Source organism: Geospiza fortis, unplaced genomic scaffold (genome assembly GCF_000277835.1).
Source record: "Geospiza fortis unplaced genomic scaffold, GeoFor_1.0 scaffold112, whole genome shotgun sequence".
NCBI classification, from domain to species: Eukaryota; Metazoa; Chordata; class Aves; order Passeriformes; family Thraupidae; genus Geospiza; species Geospiza fortis.
The window spans coordinates 4,792,847-4,818,840 of NW_005054298.1; the positions used below are offsets into that span (position 1 = coordinate 4,792,847).

At 41.7% G+C, this 25,994-nt stretch overlaps 2 protein-coding genes across 3 annotated transcripts; one reads left to right on the top strand and one right to left on the bottom strand.

Annotated features, from left to right (window-relative positions):
• The first annotated feature begins 1,210 nt into the window (after nucleotides 1-1,210).
• LCT (lactase) lies at nucleotides 1,211-16,068 on the top strand. Its single transcript, XM_031057033.1, has 16 exons — nucleotides 1,211-1,264; nucleotides 2,498-2,581; nucleotides 3,278-3,383; nucleotides 3,724-3,799; nucleotides 4,530-5,217; nucleotides 5,605-6,250; nucleotides 7,562-9,118; nucleotides 9,448-9,716; nucleotides 9,863-10,153; nucleotides 10,891-11,089; nucleotides 11,715-11,917; nucleotides 12,278-12,387; nucleotides 12,910-13,044; nucleotides 13,907-14,130; nucleotides 14,897-15,133; nucleotides 15,761-16,068. Exons 1-16 carry the CDS (start codon nucleotides 1,211-1,213, stop codon nucleotides 15,970-15,972), a joined length of 5,091 nt encoding a protein of 1,696 aa, XP_030912893.1. The 3' UTR covers nucleotides 15,973-16,068.
• A 469-nt stretch (nucleotides 16,069-16,537) lies between these two features.
• On the bottom strand, nucleotides 16,538-25,517 carry UBXN4 (UBX domain protein 4). Of its 2 annotated transcripts, none has more exons than XM_005415736.2 (12): nucleotides 25,393-25,517; nucleotides 24,526-24,554; nucleotides 23,579-23,697; nucleotides 22,832-22,997; nucleotides 22,294-22,396; nucleotides 20,755-20,809; nucleotides 20,426-20,590; nucleotides 19,521-19,648; nucleotides 18,704-18,806; nucleotides 18,237-18,368; nucleotides 17,708-17,916; nucleotides 16,538-17,152 (listed from the first exon to the last, which is right to left on the bottom strand). In XM_005415736.2, the coding sequence occupies exons 1-12, from the start codon at nucleotides 25,515-25,517 to the stop codon at nucleotides 17,014-17,016; spliced, it is 1,473 nt and encodes a 490-aa protein (XP_005415793.1). In that variant the 3' UTR covers nucleotides 16,538-17,013. The 2 variants fall into 2 exon arrangements, with proteins under 2 accessions (XP_005415793.1, XP_030914196.1); XM_031058336.1 differs by having other exon boundaries at nucleotides 22,838-22,997; nucleotides 25,393-25,495.
• Between the last annotated feature and the right edge of the window lie 477 nt (nucleotides 25,518-25,994).

Consider the following 25,994-nt stretch of genomic DNA (forward strand, 5'->3'; position numbering starts at 1 on the left):
CTGCTGCAGCCCGGGGCGGCCGCGGGGCTCAGAGCCGTGCTGCTGCTGCACCGCGGGCCCGTCCCCGGCCAGAGCACAGCCAGGGCTTTTCCTGAGCTTTTTGTGGAGTATGCTGATTTCAGCTTACGTGCCTTCGGGGACCTGGTGGATGTGTGGGTCTCCTTCAGTGACCTGCCAGAGGTCCTTCAAAGCCTGCCCTACACTGAGCCCCAGGAGCGAGTCCAGGCCGTGGCTGCTGCTCACAAAGGATTTTTCTCCATGCTCCATGAGAAAGTCTCACCAGCAGGTAAGGAGAGTAGGGTTTTTCAGTGTGGCTCACAAATATTTTGTGATTGCATTAAATGACAACTGCTACGTGCAGTCTCTATGTGGATATTTTTGTGTGCCTCTTCCTGACCCACAGAGGAAAGACTAAAACCTTTCTGAAAGGTACCTGAAACCGTGAAGATACAAGGCACAGGAAGTCTCCTATGTGATAATAACTGTGAGGAAGTCTGCAATGCCCTTTGTTTGACTTTCCTCATTGCAGCCACTGGGGTTTGCAGTAATTAAATCCCAGATCTACCTGTGTTACACAGAGCAACAGAATGACACCTCTTCCATGGTGGATAGCTGGGATTTTCCAAGCAGATACCTCCTTGAGTCTGTCTTCTTTGGTCTTATCTGTCCCAGACAGACAGCCAGTAGAGCCGCTGAGTCACTATTTCTTTTCCCAAAATTTTAATTAGTTAATTAATTCTTGCATTTGTCAGGAATACTTTGTTGTAAAATTCACACTATCTGGTGATAGCCCTTAGAAGTTGCCCAGATCCCCTCCTGCATCTCCTGTCCCTCCAAGTTCCTGTCACTCCAACATCTCAAAAACATTCAGCACAGAATGGATTAAAAAAAAAATAAAATTGTAGAACCATCACAAAGGCATGAAAATTAGTGAAGACATTACTTATGCAGGGAGTAGAAGGGCATTTTATTTACAGAGGCTCTTTGAATGGTGCCTTTGAATTTCTACCTTCTTCAGCTCTCCATTGAAATCACAAAGGGTATCCTGAAATCAGCTACCTGGAGCAGTGCCTGGTGTTCCACAGCTTCAACAATTTAAAACTGGTTTTAAAATAACTGCAGTAAACTGAAATTTTTATTTGTCCTTAATATGTTATCAACAGACTGCCTCTTTCTTTCTCAAGGTGGAAAGCTGTCCATTGTTTTGGAAATGGATGATGTCTTGGGCGGTGCTTCATCAGAATTGCTTTCAGTTTCTCTTCAGGTAGCTCATAATATTTCCTCATTAAGGAAGTATTTCCAAAATTATATAAATTTGCCTTGATTTAGCTTTGGTTTTATGTATGGGATCAAATGACTTGTTGCAAGTTAAATAAGATTTTAGCAGGTTGACCAGTTTGTAAGCTTTAATTATTTGATTAGTCTGATTATGTGAAACCACTGATTTAAAAATTGTTTCAGTATCCTTTCTTGACTGGTAGGCAGTGATTAAGCTACATGGAGACAAATTTGTTCTCATAATTGGCAATGTTAGCAATGTACTTGCTAAATGACAAAGTGTCCCTAGAAAGTGTACCTGTTACCATTTTCTTTGCAGGTGTACTTAGTGCACCCCAAAGATATGGATACATTATTCTAATTAGCTGCTATTTAAAATATCTGCTGATTGTGGTAAAACCTAGACTGAGCTGTGCTAAAAGTGATGTAGTTGCACAAGGATGGCACAACACAAGGAGAATGTAATCTCTACAAAAGCAATGGCATTCTTTCTTAAAGATCCAGTTCCCTGTTCATAGCTGTCCTCACCCAGAGGATGTTGATGTAGGTTGTAACGTACACATGACAGTGCAGGGTTTTTTGCTGTATTCATTATCCTTCAAAACTTAGAGCCAGGTCAAGCAATGTTGTAGGATTTAAGCAAGGTGTGGTTTGTAGGGAGAGCAAAGATGAGCTGACTGAATAGAAGAGAACCTTGGACTGAAAAACAAATTAAAAGCTTATCAGTTTTATTCCAACTTCATCAGCTGGTTTAACAAGAGAGTGCCATCTGTTCCCTTGAGGTTGATGGCTGCTAGTGGGATAATTTAATCATTTCATACTTGTGCTATGGAATGACTAAAGATTTCTGAAGTGGACTTTCAGCCAAGGGTTATATAAAGTTATATACCTGAACCACATAGTTATAAAGGTTTCTCTGATAAATCATAAACAGACATAAAGCAATTACCTGTAAATCATTAAATTTAAATTCATAAAATAGAATTTAATGTAGTTGTTTAAGTTGTATTTTGTTTAGGAGACATACAAAGCACATCTTCCCATACAGTACCCAGTTTGTGCTCTCTGTATTGTCCAGTGCTCCCATACAGTTGTATGGCTTCTTACTCCAGCAATATGTCTTTATCAAACCTTACACAATTTTATGTATTTTTAATGTAACACTTTAAAAAAATCCCATTTTTCGCCAGCATGATTATTTTCCTCTTCTTTTTTCCAGGATTCAGTAGACTTTGTGTCTCTTAACCTTCAGTACCATTGTGGAAATGAAACAGATTTTTACAAGAAAATGAGTGAATTCCAGGTAAAGTTATGCACAGGGTTAAAATTACAGCAGCAAACAACAGACCATAAATAGGAGCAGAATTTCATGTGCTGTGATGCATGTCTAAAGAGTTCTGATTTTCTGTGAAAGCTCAGGCAGCAGCTACATTAGGAAGCATCTGCAAAGTGCTCATTTCTCTGTTGTTATTCTGACTTAAAAACTGTTATTGGAAAATGCTGGAAAGCATCGTTTTGGCCAATGCTTATTATTGATGCATTAACAATTGGAATGGCAAAATTATTTTGTTTGGGACTGAAAAACCTCTCTCACATGCTAAGTGTTTGATAGCTAAGCTGTTAGGCCAATACCTAAGTACTGAAAGATACTAAACTCTAGCATGAGCTCTACAGCAGTGCTACCAAACTTCACATTCCTCATCAGCAGGGGTAGAAATCATCATCAGGTGCCAGAAATGTTACTGAGGGGGAGTTTATTAAAGGATCAGATCTCCTGGCAGCACCAACATCAGCGATGATAGTGCTGGTACCTATTATAACCTATATTAAATCTCTGGCAGTGCACTGCATTCTTAAAATTCATAAGCAAAGAGTCATCCAGCATCTGGGTAGCAGGATAAGGAGCTGCCCATGTAAAATGCAAAAAATGCCAAGAATATGGTTTTACTAGCTGGCTGATGCTTCTTTTCATACTACTCCCCTGATTTCTGCTTTGCAGAGTGTCTGGAAGGACAAAGACATCTTGGTTTTTAGTTTAAAGGTCCTTGACTGTGGAAGAGACATGGAAGAGCATCCTTTCATACCAGTAGCTGCTATTGCCACAGGTGAGTGATATTTGAAGAGTTTTTTAGTTAAGCTCTGCATGATAACTTGTAGAGGAAATTGAAAATCATCCAATCTAGGCTGCTGCTATTAGATGAAATAACAGTTTTTCATAGTATTTTTGGAAAATTAAGGGTGGATGGTGAGTGTTGAGGGAGGGGAAGCAGGAAATCTTTTCCAAATCTTTTCATCCTTTTCATCAGCCTCAAATTGAAGAAGGGGAAGTTTAGGTTGGATATTAGGAAAAATTTCTTTCAAGATATAATTGTTTGTTACAAGTAGTGTCATGCAGTCCATGGCATCTAAGACTATATCCATCACTTACCATTTGTTTGTTTGCAGCTATTAATAAAGAAGAAGCACGTATGATTGGGTGTGACGTTCATGAATTCTTGGACTACTTGCCTCATGTTTTAAGGTACCATAAAAATGCTGTAACACCATACATTACTATAATAGGATACAGTAATAAAACAGCTTCCTCTACAAACCTATGTGCAGGCTGAGACAAGATGTTTTAGTGGTAAAGTCTGCTGTTAGTTGCTGAAAGGGCTGCAAAGGGCTGGTTTTCTGCTGAGCCCAGTCTCTTCCAATTACTTGCAATCCTCTATCCTGCTGCTAATCCTATAATGTAATCCTCTTCCACTCTCTCATCCTTGGTTACCCAAATTGCACCTTCAAGCCAGTAGTAACAAGTACATTTTTCAAGCCTTCTGGTTTTTTCAAGAGCAAAATGGTTATAAATAAACAAATCCAATAGAGGCTCTCCTAGGGGAGAAGCCACTTGAGCTTATGGAAAAGTGGGAGATGTCATGGTGCAAGGAGGTGCTAAGGATTACAATGGAAGGAAACTCATGAAGCAGTTGTAGCATGGAAAATTGCTGCTCACTGCAAGGATTTTGTTTGCACCTCTGACCTAACTAATGGCTGATGAGACTCTACATGCAAAGAGCTGTTCTGCAGTTACCCACTGCCCTCCACCTTCATGTCCCAGCTGGGAGACAGTAGATTGGTCAGATGTCAGAGGAACTATATATGGCTTATGTGACCTCAGTGGGAAGCAAACTTCCTTTATACTCCGTGTTTGCAAGTTTTATGGCACTGACATCCACCTTGGAGATTTTAACTTCTATTTATTATATTTCCAGTGAAACAAATACTCTACCGGAAAAGCCAGATGCTGTTCTTGCTCCTCGATCCTCGTATCAAACAGTCTGGGAAATGTTTGCTGAACAGTCTGAATCAGAGAGGGATTCTTTCCTGCAAGATGTTTTCCCAAGTGGGTTCCTCTGGGGCATATCCACAGGTGCCTTTAACATTGAAGGAGCTTGGGCAGAGGATGGGAAAGGAGAGAGCATTTGGGACCAGTTTGGGCAAGGGGGCCATGTCCAAATGAACCAAACAGCAGATGTGGCATGTGACAGCTACTATAAAACCAGCTATGACATTTACCTGCTTAGGGGTCTTCGCCCCCAGCTGTACAAATTTTCTCTATCCTGGTCTAGAATTTTCCCTGCTGGCACCAACAAGACCATCAATTCCAAGGGTGTTGATTATTACAACAACTTAATTGACCACTTGGTAGACTCTAACATTGAGCCCATGGTGACTCTGTTCCACTGGGACCTGCCCCAGGCTCTGCAGGCTCTTGGTGGCTGGCAGAATGAAAGCATCATCGATGCTTTTGTGAGCTATGCAGACTTCTGCTTTTCCACCTTTGGGGATCGGGTCAAGCTCTGGATAACGTTCCACGAGCCCTGGGTTATCAGCTACGCTGGCTATGGCACCGGAGAGCATCCTCCAGGAATCACTGACCCAGGAGCAGCATCTTACACGGTAGGGGCGCAGGAATAATTAGGATCCTGCAGCTACTCTTGTTGGGTTGTTTTCCATGATGGTTCTGTGCTTTAACTATGTTGAAACCTTATGTTGCCTCTGAGACAATTATTTGGTTGCTGGATTTATGATACTTGTTAAAAATGGGTTTGTTAACAGAGGTCAGATGTTATTTTATTTTTCTATTCTGAAAGCTGATGTGAATGGATAGTCAGATTCTTTTGCTTATTCCAAAACTTACTACACTCCCTTGTCTATCATTAGTTTTGTCAAGGTGTTTTGTTTTGGATGGAGAGGACATTTTCACATGGCAATAGATAAACCCAATGCTTAAGAGTTTTTGTGCAATGCAGTGTGACACATTTTGCTCTGCTTTCTGCTTCCCAGGTTGCTCACACAATTCTCAAGGCTCATGCCAAGGTCTGGCACCTGTATAATGACAAATACCGTTCTCAGCAACTGGGAAAGGTGGGGCTGGTGCTGAACTCGGACTGGGCTGAACCCAAAACTCCAGGCAGCTCCGAGGACGTGAGGGCATCTGAGAGATACCTGCAGTTCATGCTTGGCTGGTTTGCTCACCCCATATTTGTTAATGGTGATTACCCAGATGTCCTGAAGGCTCAGATCCAGGAAGTGAACCAGCAGTGCTCCACAACAATTGCACAGCTGCCTGTGTTTACAGAGGAGGAGAAGTCCTTGGTGAAAGGGACTGCAGATTTCTTTGGCCTTTCCCATTACACTTCCCGCCTGGTCAGTGCTGGCACTAACGGGATATGCACACCAGGCTACGAGAGCATTGGGAACTTCTCCTTGCATGTAGATCCTTCCTGGCCACAGGCTGCCTCTTCTTGGATCCATGTGGTCCCTTGGGGATTAAGAAGGCTGCTGAAGTTTGTATCCCAGGAATACACAGGGTCAAAGATCCCAATATACATAGCAGGGAATGGCGTGCCCACAGGAGATGCTGGGGATCTCCTCAATGACACTCTGCGAGTGGATTATTTCCAACGCTACATCGATGAAGCCCTGAAAGGTATGGAGAAACCAGATTATTTTATTTTTTTTTAAATCATGGCAGGTGGTTATTCTAGCCCTTCCATGGTGGTTAACTTTAAGACGTCACCACTTGCACAGTGATGTGAGGTCAGCCTTCTGCTGTGTAGGTAATGAGTATGATTCTATATTCTTAAGCCTGTCTGGTGTCCAGATATGGAGCTCTCCATTCTCTTTAGATATTGGAATGCATTTTTTTAATGTATGGAATAATGTAGCCTGGACCCTAAGGTCAGTCTCTCTTTGAGGATACTGTTCATACACTCCAGTTCTCCTGAAGATGACTGGCCTAAAGGCTTTTGCCTGTAGACCTCTCATAAATTGGAGCTGAGCTGCCTTTACCAGTTAATCAGACCTACATGGCAGTAACCACTTCAGACTGGAAATAACTTCCTAACATTTCTACCTCAATCCTTTTGAGAATGTTTAGGTTATGCTTGTAGAATGTTCAAGTTATGCTTATATCGTTGCAAGATGTGTACCTTTTGACATAAAAATAGTGGCAAGTTCTGGACTAACATAAAGAGCTGAGATTTCAAATAGAGATTTGACTGATGCTCTCTAGATAGACTAAACAATACTGTCAGGAAAACATTAAATATGCTGTATTAAATATGTTGGTGATCAGTGCGTACAGCATTTGATCTGCTTGACCTAGATCTCAACATAGTGCTAGAAGTGCTGAAAGAGCTACAGAAAACACAATTTAGTGTTGCTCTTAGGCCTCAGCAGAAGTAAAGAGGATGGACTGCACATGGGAGTGAACTTTTTTTGAATAAGAGAGATTTAGTGCTTTTTTGTAAGCAATGTGAGGAGGGATGCTAGACTTGCCTCTGCTGGTATTGGGTACACAGTTCAGCTAAAAGAAGCTCTCTGTGCTCAGGGAATATAGGCAAGCGCTAAATACCTGATTCAAAATCAATCTTTCAGTTTAATTACTGTGTTAAATCTAAAAGTGAACCATACACCTAAATTGATGAAATCTGCTTGAAAACAAGAACAAAGGGGAAGGGATACCAGTGGCACAAGTGTCCTGTCCTCAGATACCTCTTGACAAATACTTCTTTTCTCACACATTTCTATCACTAAGCATTTCACCAGCTCCTATTACTGTGCTGGCTGCTTTTCCTACCAGATACTCCTAATTGTTAGGAAGTTGTTTTAGCCTTTAAAACCATTTGTAAGTGCTTGGCTTGTCACACCTATCCTTGGCTGTGGTGCTTCTGTAGTGCTGAGCTGTGTTCAGGAACTATTCAGGTGGGTAATTAACAGTGCTTTGTTTCTGTGGCAGCGGTGAAACTGGATGCCGTTGATGTCCGGTCCTACATTGCTCGATCCCTGCTTGATGGCTTTGAAGGCCCAGCAGGATACAGCCTAAAATTTGGGCTGCATCACGTGAACTTTGAAGATAGCAACAGACCAAGGACTCCCAAGGCATCTGCTTACTTCTATTCCAGTGTTATTGAAAAAAATGGTTTTCCATCTCAAGCCTTGAGCAGATCTGCACCAGTGGTATTTGACCGACCTTTGCCATCAAAGCTGCCAAGTTTACCAGCATCAGAAGTTCCCTCCAGGGCAAAGGTTGTCTGGCAGAAGTTTTCATCCCAGACTGCCTTTGAAAGAGACATGTATTTTTATGGGACCTTCCCAGAGGATTTTACGTGGGGTGTGTCTTCCTCTGCCTACCAGATAGAGGGAGGTTGGGATGCTGATGGCAAAGGACCCAGCATTTGGGATAACTTCACCCATGTCCCAGGGAATGTAAACAACAACGAAACTGGAGATATAGCTTGTGATAGCTACAACAAGGTGGAGGAAGATATTTACATGCTGAGAGCCTTAGGGGTAAAGAACTATCGCTTTTCCCTGTCCTGGCCTCGAATATTCCCCACTGGAAGGAACAACTCAATCAACAGCCATGGAGTCGCATACTACAACCGTCTCATTGATGGACTGATTGCAAACAACATCACTCCAATTGTCACTCTCTACCACTGGGACCTACCACAAGCTCTCCAGGACATTGGTGGCTGGGAGAGCACCGAGCTGATTGACCTGTTTGACAGCTATGCAGACTTCTCTTTCCAGACCTTTGGGGACAGGGTGAAGTTCTGGATTACCATCAATGAACCCAACATCATTGCCCGGCTGGGCTACGGCGAAGGGCTGTTCCCACCCAATGTCAAGGAGCCTGGCAGCGCTCCCTACAGGGTTGCCCACATCTTACTGAAAGCTCATGCCAGGGTCTACCACACCTACGATGACAAATACAGAGCGAGTCAGGGAGGGGTCATTGCCCTGTGCCCCTTCGTTAGCTGGGCTGAGCCAAAGACACCAAGCGACCCCAGGGACATTGAAGCTGCTGACAGGTACATGCAGTTTTTGGTGGGTTGGTTCACACACCCGATTTTCAAAAACGGGGACTACCCCGAGGTCATGAAGTGGAAAGTTGGGAACAGGAGTGAGCTCCAGAACCTGCCGTCGTCGCGCCTGCCGGTTTTCACAGCGGAGGAGCGCGAATACATACGGGGCACGGCAGACGTCTTCTGCTTCAACACATACTCCTCCAAGATTGTGAGCCATTCAACAACACGTCTGAGGCCCTTCTCTTATGAGTATGACCAGGAAGTTTCAGTAACGGTTGACAGCTCCTGGCCTTCCTCAGCTCTCACTGACCATCGGCCTGTGGCCTGGGGTCTGAGGAGAGTACTGAACTGGATCAAAGAGGAATATGGAAATCCCCCAATATATATAATTGAAAATGGTGTGGGGAAAAAGGCCAAATCGGATGTTGATGACAATGCCAGGATACTTTACTACAAAACATACATTGATGAAGCTTTAAAAGGTACCAGAATTTGCTTTTATTTTGTTGGTGTTGTGTGTCTCCTCTCTAGATTTCTGGTTACTCAATTCCTCTGCAAAGTACTTTACGAGTGGTTGATATCAGTCTTTGAATAGTCTGAACACAATATAAACATAGTGTTTGATTTTATGATCTCCTTTGCTGTACTTTGTTTCCTGTGACTCTATGAAGATTCTCTCAATGATCTTAGTTGACCAGTGCCATCTATATGAAATTAGGAGCCTGTATGTGCTTGCATGTGAATTCTTTAGGGTTCATTTAATGTGTGATTATGCCACTGATGCTCCTCTGGTTTTTTTCTGGTCTTTCAGCTTACAAGGTAGATGGTGTTAATCTGAAAGGATACAACGCTTGGTCTCTGATGGATAACTTTGAATGGGTGGATGGTTATGGTCCAAGATTTGGATTGCACCAGATTGATTTTGACAACCCCAACAGGCCGAGGACGCCAAAGCGCTCTGCTGTGTACTATGCTGAAATCATCCGCAATAATGGCATCCCACTGCCCAAGGAAGATGAATTTTTATATGAAGAGTTTCCAGAGAACTTCTTGTGGAGTGTAGCAACTGCAGCTTACCAGGTCAGGAAACTGAGATGGACTCCTGAAGTATCTGTGGACGGTTAATTCATTGTGCGGCACCACAGAGAATAACAGGCTGAATTCTGTGCTAGGCTGAGACCTAAATTTGGGTTTGCTAATAATTCTTCCCGCATTTTCAATTACAGATTGAGGGAGGATGGAGAGCAGATGGGAAAGGACTTAGCATTTGGGACAAATATGCCCACACTCCCTTGAGAATCGGCAACGATGCAACTGGAGATGTAGCTTGTGACAGCTACCACAGGATTGAGGAGGATGTGGAAATGCTGAAAAGCCTCAAGGTGTCTCACTATCGCTTTTCCATCTCCTGGTCCCGTGTTCTTCCAGATGGGACCACCAGGTACATCAATGAGAAGGGACTGAACTACTATGAAAGGCTGATCGATGCCCTTCTGGCAGCCAACATTGTGCCTCAGGTAACTACACCCAGTAACTTTCAGGTTACTAAAAAATGGCAAACCCCAAATCTGATGTTCAGAGCAATGTGTATGTTTCCATCCATACCCTCCTTCACACAGAAATTGTGTTTCATGGGTTTTAATTTCATTTTGTGAAGAAACATGGGGTATTGCATAAGCAAATGAACTTGGAATGTAGGGATGTGTTGAAATTACTACCCAGAAAGACCGCAGTAAACTTATTGTCAGCCTTCTTGACTAATGTAGTTCCCAGGATCTGCCTTCTTGCCTTCCTTAGAGATGGATGTAACTTTATTTTTTTCCTGGGAGTCAGGAAGCTCCACTGGTCAGTGTCATTTGTCACATACAATGGACAGTGACCTCACCCCTGCATCAAGCAGCTCTTGCAACACTGTTGAGTGACTTTGAGCTGTCCTCATACCGCTGTACCAGCCCAGACAGGTGTTCTAGTGGATTGTACTTCAGCTGAGAGTCAGTGCAGGTGCAGCAGTTCTTCACTGATGAGTTCCAGCTGTCACAAGGTGGTTTTTGGTAAAAGCTTCACCTTTACCATTAGTCAGTCCCTAAAGAAACTGGCAAAAATTATTGAGTGCGTGAGTGGTCACTACAACATCAAACTACATTAGGAACAGGTAACTGCAGATCAAAGCACAGTTTATTTGTGGTGATAAATGAATCTGAGTTACTATGAGATTGGCTGGTTGAGTCCTTTGTTCTCCTGTCTTTCTCCACAGGTAACTCTCTATCACTGGGACCTCCCACAGGCGCTGCAGGACGTTGGTGGGTGGGAGAATGATACTCTAGTTCAGAGGTTTAAGGAATATGCTGAGGTCCTTTTCCAGAGGCTGGGGGATAAAGTGAAATTTTGGATAACCCTCAATGAACCCTACAACACTGCCTATGCTGGCTATGGCGTTGGCACAGCTGCTCCAGGTAAGACTGCTGGGCATAGCCTCAGAGCCCTCATGGCACTGTCAGCACAACTGTTTTATGCTGCAGCAGAGCAGTTCCTTGGGGCTTGCAAAGGTAGAACAAGGAAACTGGTGTGCTGTGGATAGATGGGGTTTAGATTGCTGTGGTGTGCTGAACAGGTCCTTCTTTTACTCTGCCTGTCACCTCCAAGTCTGGATTACACTTGCTGCCTAGAGCAGACCTTATTTCCAGACCAGCTCCAGGGACTGTGGAGAAGTGTTAGGGCTGAAGGATGACCCAGCTCAGCAGCAGGGTAGAACCAAAATAGGGGATGTGAGCCAACCTGAACACACAGCTTTCTGCTTTCCAAACTGGCAGCAGCAGCCTGTTGCCAGGGCTGGCAGTCCAGAGGGAGGAGGGGGCAATGCAGGGTCCTCCTCACAGCCTTCCCATGGCAGCTGCTCCCTCAGCTGCCTCTGCCTAGCACTGATTCCAGCCCAGGGCTGGGCTTGGAGCACCAGGTGTTGCACATTCGCTCCTTTCCCAGGGGCAGTTCTGGGTGCCCTGGGGTTGTGTTAACCTGGGAACAGCCATGCTAGGGCTGGGAGGTGCTGATCTCCTGTCCATGCTGTCCCTGTCCCTGCAGGCGTCTCGGTCCGGCCAGGGCGTGCTCCCTACGTGGTGGGGCACAACCTGATCAAGGCGCACGCAGAGGTCTGGCACCTCTACAACGAGACCTTCAGGGCCAGGCAGGGAGGGCTCATCTCCATCACCATCAACTCTGACTGGGCAGAACCACGCAACCCACACAGCCAGGAGGATGTTGAAGCTGCCAGACGGTTCATGCAGGTACAGAGACCCCTGGTCACGGCTCTCCCTGCTGCTCCAGGTGACACCCCCACTTTGGGTGCTGGACATGCCCAGAACCCAGGTCAGCCTCTCACTGAAGTAAAATGGTGAGGCAGAGGCATCACTTCAAGGAAATCCCACTCTTATGGGGACTGATCAAGAATGCAACAGAAATGAGACAAAATATGGTTGCAGTGACAAAATCTTTTTAAATTTACTGCTGTTATATGGGCATCACTTTGTATCTCTGTGTGTGCCTGTTGTAAATTCAAGTATCACCTATAAAGGAGCACATAACAGAGGAATGACTAAATCCCAAGTTTTGATATATGATTTATCCTCCCTTATTTCCTGGTTTAGTTTTTTCTAGGTTGGTTTGCTCACCCCATTTTCAAAAATGGTGATTATAGTGAAGTGATGAAAAGAACGATTCAGGAACGAAGTCTGGCCCAGGGCCTGAGCAAGTCCCGGTAAGTGCCCAGGCACACACCTGCTTTTTTCACTGGCTGTGCTGAATCATGCTTTTCTTACAGAAATGATACATTTCAATGATTCTATTCCAATGTTACTGTAAAAAAGCTTACTGTATCCTCACAGAAAAATTCTAGTGTGTATTTTCAGAGAATCACAGAATGGTTTGTGTTGGAAGGGACCTTAAAGATCATTTAGTTCCAATCTAGGCAGGGGGCTTTATCGATTCCCTGACTTTACCTCTCTTGCAAACTAAATTGACTAATATATCTTTGGGGTAATAATTTGTCAGCTCAGTGACACAGTACCTGCCCTGCATTAGCCACAGTACTTTACCTGATGCCTGTGGTAAATTTGTTTAACTTTTCTTAAAACTATGTTCTGAACTCATTTGTCCCTCTCAGTTACATTTCTTATTTTCCATTCCCAGTTTCTCTCCTTGTGCTTGTGGTGCTGGTACCAGGGATCCCAGCATTACCCATGGAGTGTGTGCAAAGTGTATTCTCTGTTTTCTCTTGCAGACTTCCAGAATTTACTGAGAGTGAAAAACAAAGAATTAAAGGCACATATGACTACTTTGGTCTAAATCATTACACCACAGTTTTAACATACAACCAAAACTATCCTAAGGGTGTTATGTCATATGACTCTGATAGGTAAGAGATGAATGTAAATTATTGGTCAAGTAAAATCTGCACAGCTGGAGCCTGGGTTAACTGAAGTGTAAATTTATAGCAAAAAAAGCTGAGATAGGTGTTTTAAGCTGTTATAAACCAATATTAGGGATAATATAACCAAGCAGTACCTGAGGTGCTATTATTTTCACAAAAGTCCAGGAACAGCCTTTTTCTTACAGACATGAGGTGATAAACAGGATTTATCGTATTTCCTGCCTCCAACCTGCAGTTTAAACTGTGAGGTGTTATCCTGGTTTATGCATACTGATCCATTTGCTGTTAAACAGGTTTAGGTCCCTCACTGCATTGGATAAATGTAAGTTCAAAGCCTAAAGACATCAATCACTTCATGGTTAAGTATAGATTAAGTCAATATTTTTTATTTAGATACTAATTTCATTGCTCAACCTCAAAAAGTAAACAGTAGGAGCTTACTAGTTTTTCTAATGAGAATTCAGGTAATTGTGGGACCACACGTGGGGGTGAAATTGTCTCCTCTCCAAAATGTTTCCACAGGGAATAATTAAATTGGAAATAACTTTGCTTTGCTGGTACATCCCAGCCCCTTATAGTTTAACCTTCTAGGACAGCAGCTCATTACATTTCTGCATGTAATGTAAAGGGCAATTTTGTGTGCTCAAGCATTATGCCTTGAAAAGCAGAATCGGCGTTGTAGCATGCAGAGATTTGGAACCAACATCACATTGTCAGCCACAGTGGCTGATTTGCACAGAGTGTAATTGTAAATGAAAACATGATAAGGGCTTTTTAGGCTTGTGAGCACCAGCAGCACCTCAGTCCTGGGCATGGGACTGGCCCTGAGCAGTGTCCTCCTCCACAGGGGCGTGGCCACAGTGACCGACCGCAGCTGGCTGAGCTCCGGGTCCCTCTGGCTGAAGGTGGCACCCTTTGGGTTCAGGAAGATCCTCAGGTGGATAAAGGAAGAGTACAACAACCCTCCCATTTATGTGACTGAAAATGGGGTCTCAGAAAGGGGAGCCTTTGAATTCAATGACACTTGGAGAATGCATTACTATCGGACCTACATTAATGAGGCACTGAAAGGTAAGAGTGAATATTGACATCTGGTCATCCAAAGCTCTGGAGAGCAGCACTGGCTTTGCCACAAGAGTGATGCATATAAAGCAATTTGTAAAGAGCTGAAAGACCACTGCTATCACACTTGCAAGTTACACAGTTACATGGGCTTACTGAATCCACTTCCAAGAGCCTTTGGGTTTACCAAAAACTGCTCATGGATAGTCACAAATGTGCCAGGAAAGATGATCTAAAAGAAGAGAACAGACCCTGGGTTTAAGGGGGTATCCTGCAGGTTCCTTGGTTTGCTGCACCTGCTGAGAGAGGTACTACTACCTGATAAACTCCTTCTAGTCTGACTACTGCTGTGTCTAAAAACTGCATATTTTTAAAAAAACAACAGTAAAAACCCAATGCCCAAATTGGTTTCAGTTACAGCAGTGGCAAAACAACTTCAGGAAAGAGCTTTTTCAATTTGCTTTTCTGATGTGCTGGGAGCAGCCAGGTGTTCAGGCATTTACTGCCTTGTAAAGGCCCCACAAACGCTTGTTTAGGCATTGGTTGCATTTTGATGGGTTTTCTTTATTCCTAAACCTTTGTTTCTTGCACAAAAGCTTTGACTTTTGGAGCAGAGAAAAGCAGCGTCCAGTCCTGGGCACTGAGTGAACCTGCTTGTTGGCAACACCTTCCCTGTGTGCCATGTGTGGATGCTCTGGAGCACTTTCCTGCCCTGGCTGGCCGAGGGGTGACCACTGACTGACCTGTTTGCTTTCCTCTCTGCTCCTGCCTGCAGCTGTAGTACTTGACGGTGTCGACCTGCGGGGCTACACTGCGTGGACACTGATGGACAACCTCGAGTGGGCAGCAGGTTATGAGGAGAAGTTTGGGCTCTACCATGTGAATTTCTCAGACCCAGCCTTGCCACGGCGCCCTAAGGCCTCAGCCAAGTATTACTCACAGATCATAAACTGCAATGGCTTTCCAGATCCAGCCATGGGCCCACATCCCTGTCTGGAAGAGGAGCCAGAAGGTAAGTGACGCAGCAGAAATGGTGCTTGTGTGTTTGCATCTAATCCTAATCCCAAAAGAGTTCCAGAATCCTAAGGTTTTTAGAGACACCACCATTTTCTGCAATATTTTTTTAAAGACTGCAGTTAATGTCAGTTCCCTATGCAAAACCAGACTAACAACCAAACCTTGTGCAAGAGCACCTCAACACATGCTTAAGAATGTAGCAAAAGTTACTCTGTTAGACTTTACTCCAACAGAACTGCCCAAGATGTTTTCCAAACCACACACATGCAATAATCCCACAAGATTGTTTAGAAAAAAATTTGAATACGTTATACAAATCCTTGTTTTGGGTAAGGCTTTGGAAATACCGATTCTTTTGTCATTTGTGTCTTCTCCACTGAAGCAGTATGATGAAAAGCAACCAGTGTTAGGTGGGGATTTGGGAATGAGAACACTCACCTGTGGCCATTAGGAATTGCACTATCAGCTGTGCCTTTACTCTGAGCTAGAATTGTATCAATCCCTGCTCCTGCCAGAGTATTGAAGAGCAGAGTTAAAGCCTGGTGGAGGCAGGGAGCAGCAGTGCCCACCCCTGCATGGAACAGGCTCTGCACTAACCCTTTCTCATTGTTTTCCCATTCAGTGACACCAACAGACCCCACTCCAGGAGCAGCTGACAGCGTGAGCTTTTTGGGATTGGATTTGACATCCCAAGGTGCAGAAATAGCACTCTATGTGCTTTTTGCTCTTTCTATAGTTGGAGCACTGGGCTTGGCTCTTTTTGCATACAAATACGGAAAATTGTCCAAAAGATCCCATAAACAATCACACATGGAACTTAGTAGTAAACTGTAATATTTCCACCTCATAAAAAGTTTGTTTGGTTTGTTTTTTCTTTAAAAAAAGTCTATGCCAACAGGAAAAGGAACTACTGCTTGCAGTATTGCAGCTTTCTGTCTTGCCTCAGAGATAGCTCCCCAGCATTTTGTTGCTTTCCAATTTAAAAAGGGGGAGGAAAATTATTTTTCTATGTTAACTGTCTCTTTTGTCCATGGGCATTACTGATTTGATTTCTTAAAGACCAAAGTAAAATTGGTTGTTCCTATCTGCATATAAAGATTCTGAACATCAGCTGGCATCTGTCCTTGCTTCATCATCATCATCAACAGTTCTGAAAGGACCCCTGGAAGTTCTCCTGCTTCTCAGAATTTTAAGACAAATTAGTGTTTCTCCTGGTGAAAACTGTTATACTGCAGCAATTGTACAGATTGGATTTTCACCCCCTTTTTCCTTTATTTCATGTACAGTAAGGCCATTTAAACTGGAACAAAATGTTTGTCTGCTGTATTTTAAATTTCAGTGCATGAGCCTGCTTGCTTCCCTTGTGATACCAGCACATCAGAGGAACTTCACAAGGTAGTCATGTTTTCTGGAAAATAGTTTATTGAGTGCTTAGGGAATTAAAAACTACAAGGTTTTGCTTGCAGTTGCAGAAGCAAGAAAAAAGTTAAACATAAATTAGTTACCTGATTTGCTACTTATAGTGCTTCTGAAACCCTCATTTTAATCAGTCATTGTCTACCATGACCTTTATATGAATATATCTGGCCCTTAAATTTATGTAGCAGAATATTTATAGATTAAAAAGTGCCTTTCTACGGCATAGGGCAATATTTATGAAAGCTGATGGAGATTTTCAGTCTTTTTACTAGGTTTCAACTACACCCACTTGATTTTTCTGGCATAAGTGACTTTATTCCATAATCCACCAGGAATAAGAATTAAGTAATTCAGTCAGTGGAAAATAAGCCCCACTTGTCCAGAAGCTTTAGTTGATAGATCAAATAAGAGAAGGAAAAAAAAAAGCAGCCAGATAGTAACTGCAGTTACTCAAAACTACATTTGTTGTGTAGAATTTCCATTCCAAGTATTGTTTTCATCTTCTCCATCATCTTGAGTCCTCAGTCTATATATTTTGCCTTCTTTTTTGAAGTCTTCCCCCCGCTTTTCCACTACTCGTTTCCTGACTGCTTGCCTAGGGCACAAAGAACAGTGAGGTTTGACAGTTTCCTCAGTAATAATTACACAAGAGAAGCAGCAAGTGCAATAAACACAAATCATCCATCCTTCTCTTATCCTCAAGAATAGTTTTCTTCAACTCTTTGTTTCCTTGGGAAGCAATACCCAGGTGAAAATTTGTCACTTAGCAGTCAGACAGAGTGGCAGACTCTCATTTTCCCTGTCATTGAAGCAATAAGTGGCTTCTTCACCAGAAACAGCTGAGCAGCTCTCCTGGTACATGGGTGATCTCATTCTCTAGGCAATACAAAACCTGTCAAAACCAGACTTCATCTGCTTCTGTTTCTTGAACAACCATCCCCTATCAGTTTGATATCTCATTTTTATCTTCCAAACAGCATCAGCTGAAGTGAAGCTCACCTTTGTAGTTACAACTGAATTTCCTATTCATAAATAACTGCGAGACAATGCTTTTCCTACTGTGTAACTGGAAGTTCAGTTCCCCACTGCAAGATTAAAGCAATTGCAGCAAGAGGCTTGAGAAACAGCTGCCTTAAACACTTTGCCTTACCTGCTTTGCTCGAGGCCGCCCGACGTTGAGGGAGCTGAGTGGTCTTGCTGATGAGCTGATCTCACAGAGGGCTGTGAGGGGGGTGGGCTTGTAAACAGGAAGTTGCTAATGAATCTCCAAACCGCTAGGAGGGGGTAAAGGATTGTGCCCAAGAACTTCCACAGATCGCTGCCTGAAGCCTGAACAACAGAAGTCGCAGGTCTTCCTGCCTGTCATGAACACACCAAGCAAACCTGTCAGGTATTAAGGTCCTGCTCTTGTAGACAGAGTATTTCACACAGCCTTTTGAAGCAGCTCAGCAGACACAAAGAAACAACTTTGGTTACACCTTAGACAAGTATATATGTCACCATCTATCAGAGAAACTGCTCCAAATCAATCCCGACAAAAACTAGAGTAATTTTGCAATCTGTTTAGACAAAGAAAATCCCCAAATTCAAGCCCAATACCATCATGGCCAACTAACAGCAAGTATCCAGCTACTGTACTGCTGTTTGAAAAATCAGACACACCAAAACCCAGCACCTACCGGCAGCAGCACTACTGAAGCACTGGGTGCTAACTCGAGTTCCAGTAACTTCTTTCCATAATCTTCTTGGGTAAACTCCCTCCTGGGAAACATTGTCGCCAGTGAGAAATTGCCATAAGTGTTACCAACCGTCTGTGAAGCACATAAAGAAAACATTTTATTTATAACTGCTCATTTCAAACAACTGCATATTTGCCAGCTGAGTATACCTTATCAAGAGTTTTGTATCAAACTGTCAATCATCCTCAGAGTAGGAGATGAAATATTGTTCATTTTTCTCTATATCTTACTAATGACACACTGCAGCGATCCAAAGGCACTTGGTGGCACTGGAGAAGGCTGCTAAAACTCCCTTCAAATACCCAATAAGGAAAGGAGTTTACGACAACTCCACCACCATCAACAACTACTTGAGGCTCAACAAATCATAATCAGCACACAGCTGAGAAACAAAATGCCCATATTACCTGTGCAGCAAACTGCCTGGCTTCTTCTAGCCGTGCTTCAGAGGGGAACTGGTTGGTGAAGGAAGATCCATCGGGGAGGCGGAACTGAATCCTGGCTATTGCACTGTGGGACAGGTATTGGGGTCAGTGAGGACATGAACACTTACAGGCAAAGGCTTCTGGGCCTTGAGCTTGGTAGTACTGAAATGTGGTAGAGAGGAACAGTCATGCTGCCTAGGGCAGTGCAGAAGGGTTGTAAGATTGAATTCACAGTGGAAAACCACCTGCTGATCTCTCACAATGCATCCCTTCCACAACTCCATATGAGGTCCCCATAGGTTTGGATAATTCTTAAACCAGCAGTGCTGGGCAAAGCAGGAGACAACTCTGACATGGGCAGCTGATGGCCCCAACCCAGCCTTGCTGAATCCAAGCCATCCACACACAGCCCCTGGATCTACACCAAGCTCCCCAGCAGTGCTGACATTATCCAGTCATTCTGTCCAGGCATAATCTTCGGCATTCTCACCTTATCTAGTACCCCACCAAGCTCCATTGTACTGGTATTTAAATCAAAGCTCAGACACAAAACAGCTCTTATCTAACTAAAATAACACACTAGTAAAGGTGGTCAGTGTTTCATGATCATGAATGTCAAAAAGATGAAAGCTCTCAAAAAGCATCACGTTCATGTAAACAGCTATCTTTAATGTCACTATTTAAACAGCTCAACACGGCAACGTGTTGTCAAGACATGAGGAGATATAATAACTCTCGTAAAATAGTTTCTTTATCTCTTTCACCCAAAATACACACTTGTGTCTCTACTGCAACTCACCTTCGCTCCCTTTGAGCTGCCTCTTTTCTGGCCTCTATTTCAGCCTGTTTAGCCTGAAGAGCTGCAGCTTTTGCAGCTTCTGCTTCTTCCTTCGACTTTGCAAAGCGAGCTGCCCTCTCAGCACGATCCTGTGGAAGGATCAAAGGGAAACCTTAATTGTTAACATAACTTGTTGCTTAACATTCATTAGACAGCTATGATCTATACTCATGAACCAACTGCACTGATACAAACAGACCATATGGAGAAAAGACAGTGGAACTGCAAAGAATTATTCAGTGCCAAACTGCACAGTCTCGTGTCATTAGCCAAAATGACACTTCTCACTGAGTCACTTCCCACAACCAGTTGTTAATAGATGATCTTCCCATGCAAGCTCAACACTCCAGGGAAGATAAAGGCAAAAACCTTACACAACTGCAATTCTGAGTGTTCTATATCAAAACCTAATAATGAGGAAGAATTTCAGTTGTTATCCACTGTTTACATCCATACATGCACACACACAGATATACTAACTTGGAAAATAATCCTCCTCACCATTCTGAGAGCAGTGTTCTTGTATATGTTCTACAATTAAATACTCCCTGTGCTTCTCTTTTACCACCATGCCTAAATTGCAATTATTTTTACGTTTATACGATAATTCTCCACTAGGCTCAAGCAATATGACAGAAATGTTTGCTCATATAGAAGAGAATTGTGAAGATGAAAGCAGAAGTTTCATTTTATACACAGGAAATGCTACATAAACCCCAAACACAAAAATTGTTACTATACAAGGCTACAGGATTCCAAATGGAAAAATTAATAATCTTTCAAAGCCTCAGCAAATGAGAAAGTTTATCATTTTAGTACACTGTGAGAGAGAGAAGCAGCAAACTCTTCCAAAATGCAAAATTTACCATTGCAATCTGTTGCCTTATGCGCTCTCTAGCAGCCCTCTCTTCTGCCTTTTCTCTGTTCCTTTCCTCCAACATACGTTTGGTCAGTTCTTCTTCCTGTCGTCTTTTGTACTCCAACATTTCTTTACCAGTTTTCCTTCTTTCAATTTCTTTCTTAATTTCTTTCTGAATAGAGAGATATAAAAATTGGACCACAAAATTGCCTTGGGCAAGAGAAAAGACTGAAGTATGTTTGTGTAAGAAGGAATTAATTATTTATTATTTATTCAAATAAGGGTTAAAAAAACCCCAAACCTGCAACTGCAAGGGGTTTTACATTTTTGTGTTACCTGTTCTTCTTCTTTCCTTTTCTCTTCTCGTCTTTCTTCAAGCTTTTTTGTTAACCTAAATTTAAGAATAGAGTGAAAAGTCTTATCATTGCAGTATTTTCAAATGTTAATGAAGCATTTGCAAACCCAGGAGAACACATGAAAATGAGCTGTAGCACAGTGCTAATAGCTCGTGTACCAGCAGTGATTCATTCCCATGCAAAGGTCAGTGGTGATTTCACCACCTCCTTTCTCACTTTAGAGCTGTTCTAATATATTCTTTTTGTCCTTTTTCCACTCATTAAATGAAAATTCCTACATTTTCTTACTGTTGAACCAACTTATGAAGATACACAATAAGCAAATATTACTTATGATCTGTGGTAACAGAAACACTAAATCTCATTCTCTTTTTAGCTATTTAAGCCATCTGGTTTCTTCTGCACATCACCTCCTAAAATGGAACACAAGTAATATATAGCCCTGACATAGATGCATATGCATCTGTCTCAGCTATCCAGAAAAATGCCTCAGAATAAAAAGAACAAAGTAAATTTCTCAATACAGATTGACAATAAAATCCCAACATATTTGAAGTCTGGGGAAAGGGCAGGCATGACCCAATGTCAAAAGTCTCATAATCAGAAAAACATATGGTAGCTGTTCAAAAGAAAGTGGTAATTACCACAGAGCTTGGCCTCTTTCTCCCCCTGGCAAAAAATGCTGTAGATAAATCATGCATTACTTAAAAAGGAACATTGATAATTATATTAAAATACAGACTGCATTGTCTTATCAGTGGTAAGTAAAAAATATACCTCTTGTCCAATAACTTTGGAAGAAAACTACAATAAGCATGAAAAATATTTAAAATGTATTTTAGCATTATAAATATTCCTATTTGCTAAACATGTGTTATGCTTTTAGACAGGATATTTCAAGTATCAATTACTTACTAAAAACAAATTTATAAACAATATTCCATATTTAAAAACAATTAATTATGAATCAATCATGTTTTGAGTCAGGTGCAGACTTCAAAAAACTGAAGTCAAGTCATTACTGTTCACTGATCAAAACATGAGTCTCAGAATAGGATTGCACTGACTTTTCAATATCCCTAAACTACAAACAGTCATCAAATCAACAAGAAGAAATAAGATGACATCTCTATACAAAACCTAGGTTGGCATTTTATTGCACCAGTTTCTAATGCTTTGAGTTTAATGTTTCAATTAATTCAGGAACCTGCAGCAAACATATCCTCTCTATTGAAGTTATATCAAAGGTGAACACTCAGAGTTTTCCAGACTACCTTTCTTTCAAAGAACATGAGGAATTATATTAATTAAAAACCTGGTTTGGTATCAGCCCTGGTATTGTCAGAGACATATAATAGAAAGTAATACCACAAATATTTGCCAGATGACAACAGATGAAGGACCAAAATCCTGTAATTAAACGTGTTTGTTAAAAAACCCCAAACCAACCCAAAACCCAACAAAACTGCCTCCTGAGAAACAAATACAGCACATTAAGAAGTCTGCAAAAAAGACTTGCCTTTCTACTTTGAGTGTAAGATCATTCACAGGTTGAGCATCATTTGCTTGCTCATCTGCAGAATTAGTTGCTTCCTGGCTTGCTTGACCTGAATTTGCTTCATCTTCAAGGGATTTACAGGAAAGCAATGCATAAGAAAGAAAAAGAAAAGGTGCATTTGTTATCGTAACAATTATTAGGCTCATTGCTAGCCACAATTTGCAGCAACTGGGATATCTCATACAGGGTTCTGCTGCTTAGACTCCCCTCCTCAACAATTTGGTTTCAGGTTACAAAACCAAAAAACTCTTTAATTGAATCTTTTTTCAGGAAAGCATACACAGTTTTATTGAGTTATAAACCAAAGATTCCTCCTTAAAACTAAGTAGAATGACAAGTTATTCTTCTCTCTGGACTTGCACAAAGCATTCTGGAATATCCCAAGTTTTTCCTCAGTGAGTCTGCTCAATATACATCCTTTTATGTACCATCATGTAACAACTTAAGAGAAACCATTTCCAAAGCAAATGAGGTGGCATTTGAGGGCAAGAACACTAACCATTACCAGCAGAAGAAGTTATTGTCTCAGGCATAAGAGCCTCAGCAGAGTCACAAAGCCCTGCTCTGGATTCTGCATTTTCTGGAGCACCATCAGACTGAGAGGAGGGACAGGGAGCAGATGCCTGACTGCCGTTCTCCACAGGCCGCCCTTTCCCTGTGTGCATCTAAGAAATTGGGAAAAGAGAGAATGGAGCCTATGAAAGTTCAGATATTTTTCACAGGTTAAAAAAAGGTCAAGACCGAATTATTACTGAACAATCAGCCCTATTGAAAATACAAAACTAGAATTACCACATATTGTTGAGTATGGTACAATCATGCATTTAATATTTTTTTCTCATTTTAGTCTTGCACTTGAAATCAAAGTGATAAAGCAATCTACACTTGTATATAACTTTATAAATCCACATTACAGAACAATATTACATAACCACGTTATAAGCTGAAGAGTAATCCATTAAAGGTGAATTGTCACATTTCGTCATTCCAGTTTAGAGCTCTTGACACATTTTCCAGTACTGTGGGTTTGTTTACAGAGGTGATCTAAACCAAACAAAAATTAATGCAGCATATGTTCACAGCGCTTCCAACCTGCGTCCTGAACCCAAGGTTGCAGATTTTATTGTTGTAATTCACTGGTTCTACTTCCACCAGTAACTTCCCAAAGGCACAAGCTAACAGCCAGGGCCACCACTGAACTGAGCATTACCAGCTTTATCTGGAAGATCCAGCCTGTCAGCATTACCTGTTTGACTTTGTGGATTCTGGTAACAAGCTCTTCCACAGAAACGCTGCCAGCAATGACTTCCAAAGGGATTCCATTGTCTCCTATAAAAAAGCTGGATGGGACGCACACTACGGGATCTGCACAGGACAGTTAAGGGCGGTGAATGGCAGGAGTTGACACAGAGTAACTTTACAGGGCAAAGCAGACCTCCTTCCTACAGGGGCTTCTAGCCCAATGCTCTCATCTCCAACTGCTCACCAGCAGCCAGGGCCAAGGGAGGAAGAAAGAAGATGCTGGCAAACATTGCATGCAACTGGTAAGCATTTCTTCTTTTCTTTTTACTGGTTTAGGCCAAAGTATTTTTCTCCAACTTTTCAGGCAACTGATTATGCATTGACTTGAGAATATTTTGTTTTAGTGTCAGACAACATCTTAAGTAGACAGTAATGAAATCTCCCAAGCATAAAGGATATCCAAGTAAAGGCACAGAATTCCCAGCATCACACAGAATTAATGAACTGGAAGCAGTGACCTCCTTGAGACAGGCAGGGCTTTACCCAGCTTCACACCTGGGTATGTGACAGAACCCAGGCCACTGCTTGTTCCCCCTCCTCTGCACCTCTGAGCCCCAGCTCATAATTTAGAGCATTTTTTGTTTGTTTTCTAATGCTGATTAGTAGGACCAACAGGTTATTTAGATTACATAAAGCTTCAGATAATTTTCTATTTAGAGAATTACATAGGATTAACATTAAAAAACCCAATTTGCTCACTTTCTCTAATAACTGACAGCTAGTTGAATACACAGATGGTATCTATTAACACAGTTTATTGCATAGTTTTGTGCCAAAATAAGTATTTTCAATAGCATTGCTTGTAAGTATTTGTCTTAAGAAGGGTATTAACTTGTAAAGAGCAATTATCTGTAATCATAATGTAGCATCTAAACAGATCTCAAAGGATACAAATTTGAGAAAACTGCAGGCATGCTTCACTGTTTAAAAGAAAAGATTCATTTAGGAGTAGCAATCATTTTGCAACAACTTCAGATTAAGTCTTTCATCATAAAAATAACTGTCCTACAAAACTATTTAAATACTTGAGAGAACACTAAAAGCAAATTTGCACTGCATCTTATCATTAACATTCTGCAAAAGTGTTGACATGGTGACAATCCTTAGTTATCACAGTTGACTACATAAAAATTAGGAAAGCAGTGCTAAAAGGCAAGTCAGGAAAAAGAAATCTAGTCTATTGAGCACAAATAATGTAGTAAATCTAATAAAATGTCTATAGAGCATTTCAAAATAATACCATTTGAGGAAATGTCAGTGCACTTTGTGTACATGGACTGGAACACAAACATTAACAAAAATAGCTGAGTAATTTACCCAGGAGCTTAAATGCTTCTCCATTCTATGTGTTACAATGAAGGCAAACACATTTTCTCTGGGGCTTTACAGATTTTTATCTTTCTGAATTCATGAAAGGTTTTTAATTCATTATGTAACTTGGCAAATGAAGAATTGCCTGTAGCACTTGCATTTTTAATAGCATTTTTGTGTCTCTTCCAGTAGAGAAAGGGCAACCTCAAGCATTCTATTACTAGTACTGGAATACAGTCTAAAATATTCAATGAGTATGTGCAGAACACAACAATAAATTTTGACATTTTCTCAGGCTTTAGGGACTCCAGGAGTACTGAATTCACTTCTGTTCTGGAACCCTGTATTTACACTACCTCCTAATCAGGGTGAGGACTTCAAAGCCTCTTAGTCTCATCATCATCAATGAAAGATTGTAAAAGAGACAGAATTAGAATAGGCTCAAACCTTTTGGTGTCAATTTTAATAGCAACAAAACCATCTGATGCAGCTTCAGTCACCTTCTCATCTTCCCACCTTGCAGCCATCTCAGTAGATTGTTCATCTTCACCTGCAAGACACAGCACACACATGAGTTAAACCCACCACAAATTGCTGTTTCTGTCCTGATTTCAGCTTTGCTTCAATCCCTTGGATTCACCTTTGTAAAACTAGAATTATTATTTTTTAATAATCTGGAGACAATTCACTCCAGCTGGTTCACTTTGATGAAAACACATCAAAACTATGTTCTGCTTGCCCCTCATTATAAATTTAATTATATATTAGTACATCAGCTGCTAGGAGGTAAACCTATGTTCTTCACTCCTTGTAAATACATAATTCAGCAGGTAAGGTTTCACAGTTTGACAGTGTAAAAAAAATCCCCAAAGCAAGAAACATTTATTTGCTGATTATTTATAACTTAGTTTTGTATTCCACTTCCTGACATTAACAGTAACAGTATGATAGGAGGAAAAGGTGTGAGGAGCACAGAACAAGAATAACAAATGCAGAGGAGCTCCTTGGATAAGAGAAACTGAAAAGGTGTTCAGGGGCCGAAGATCCAG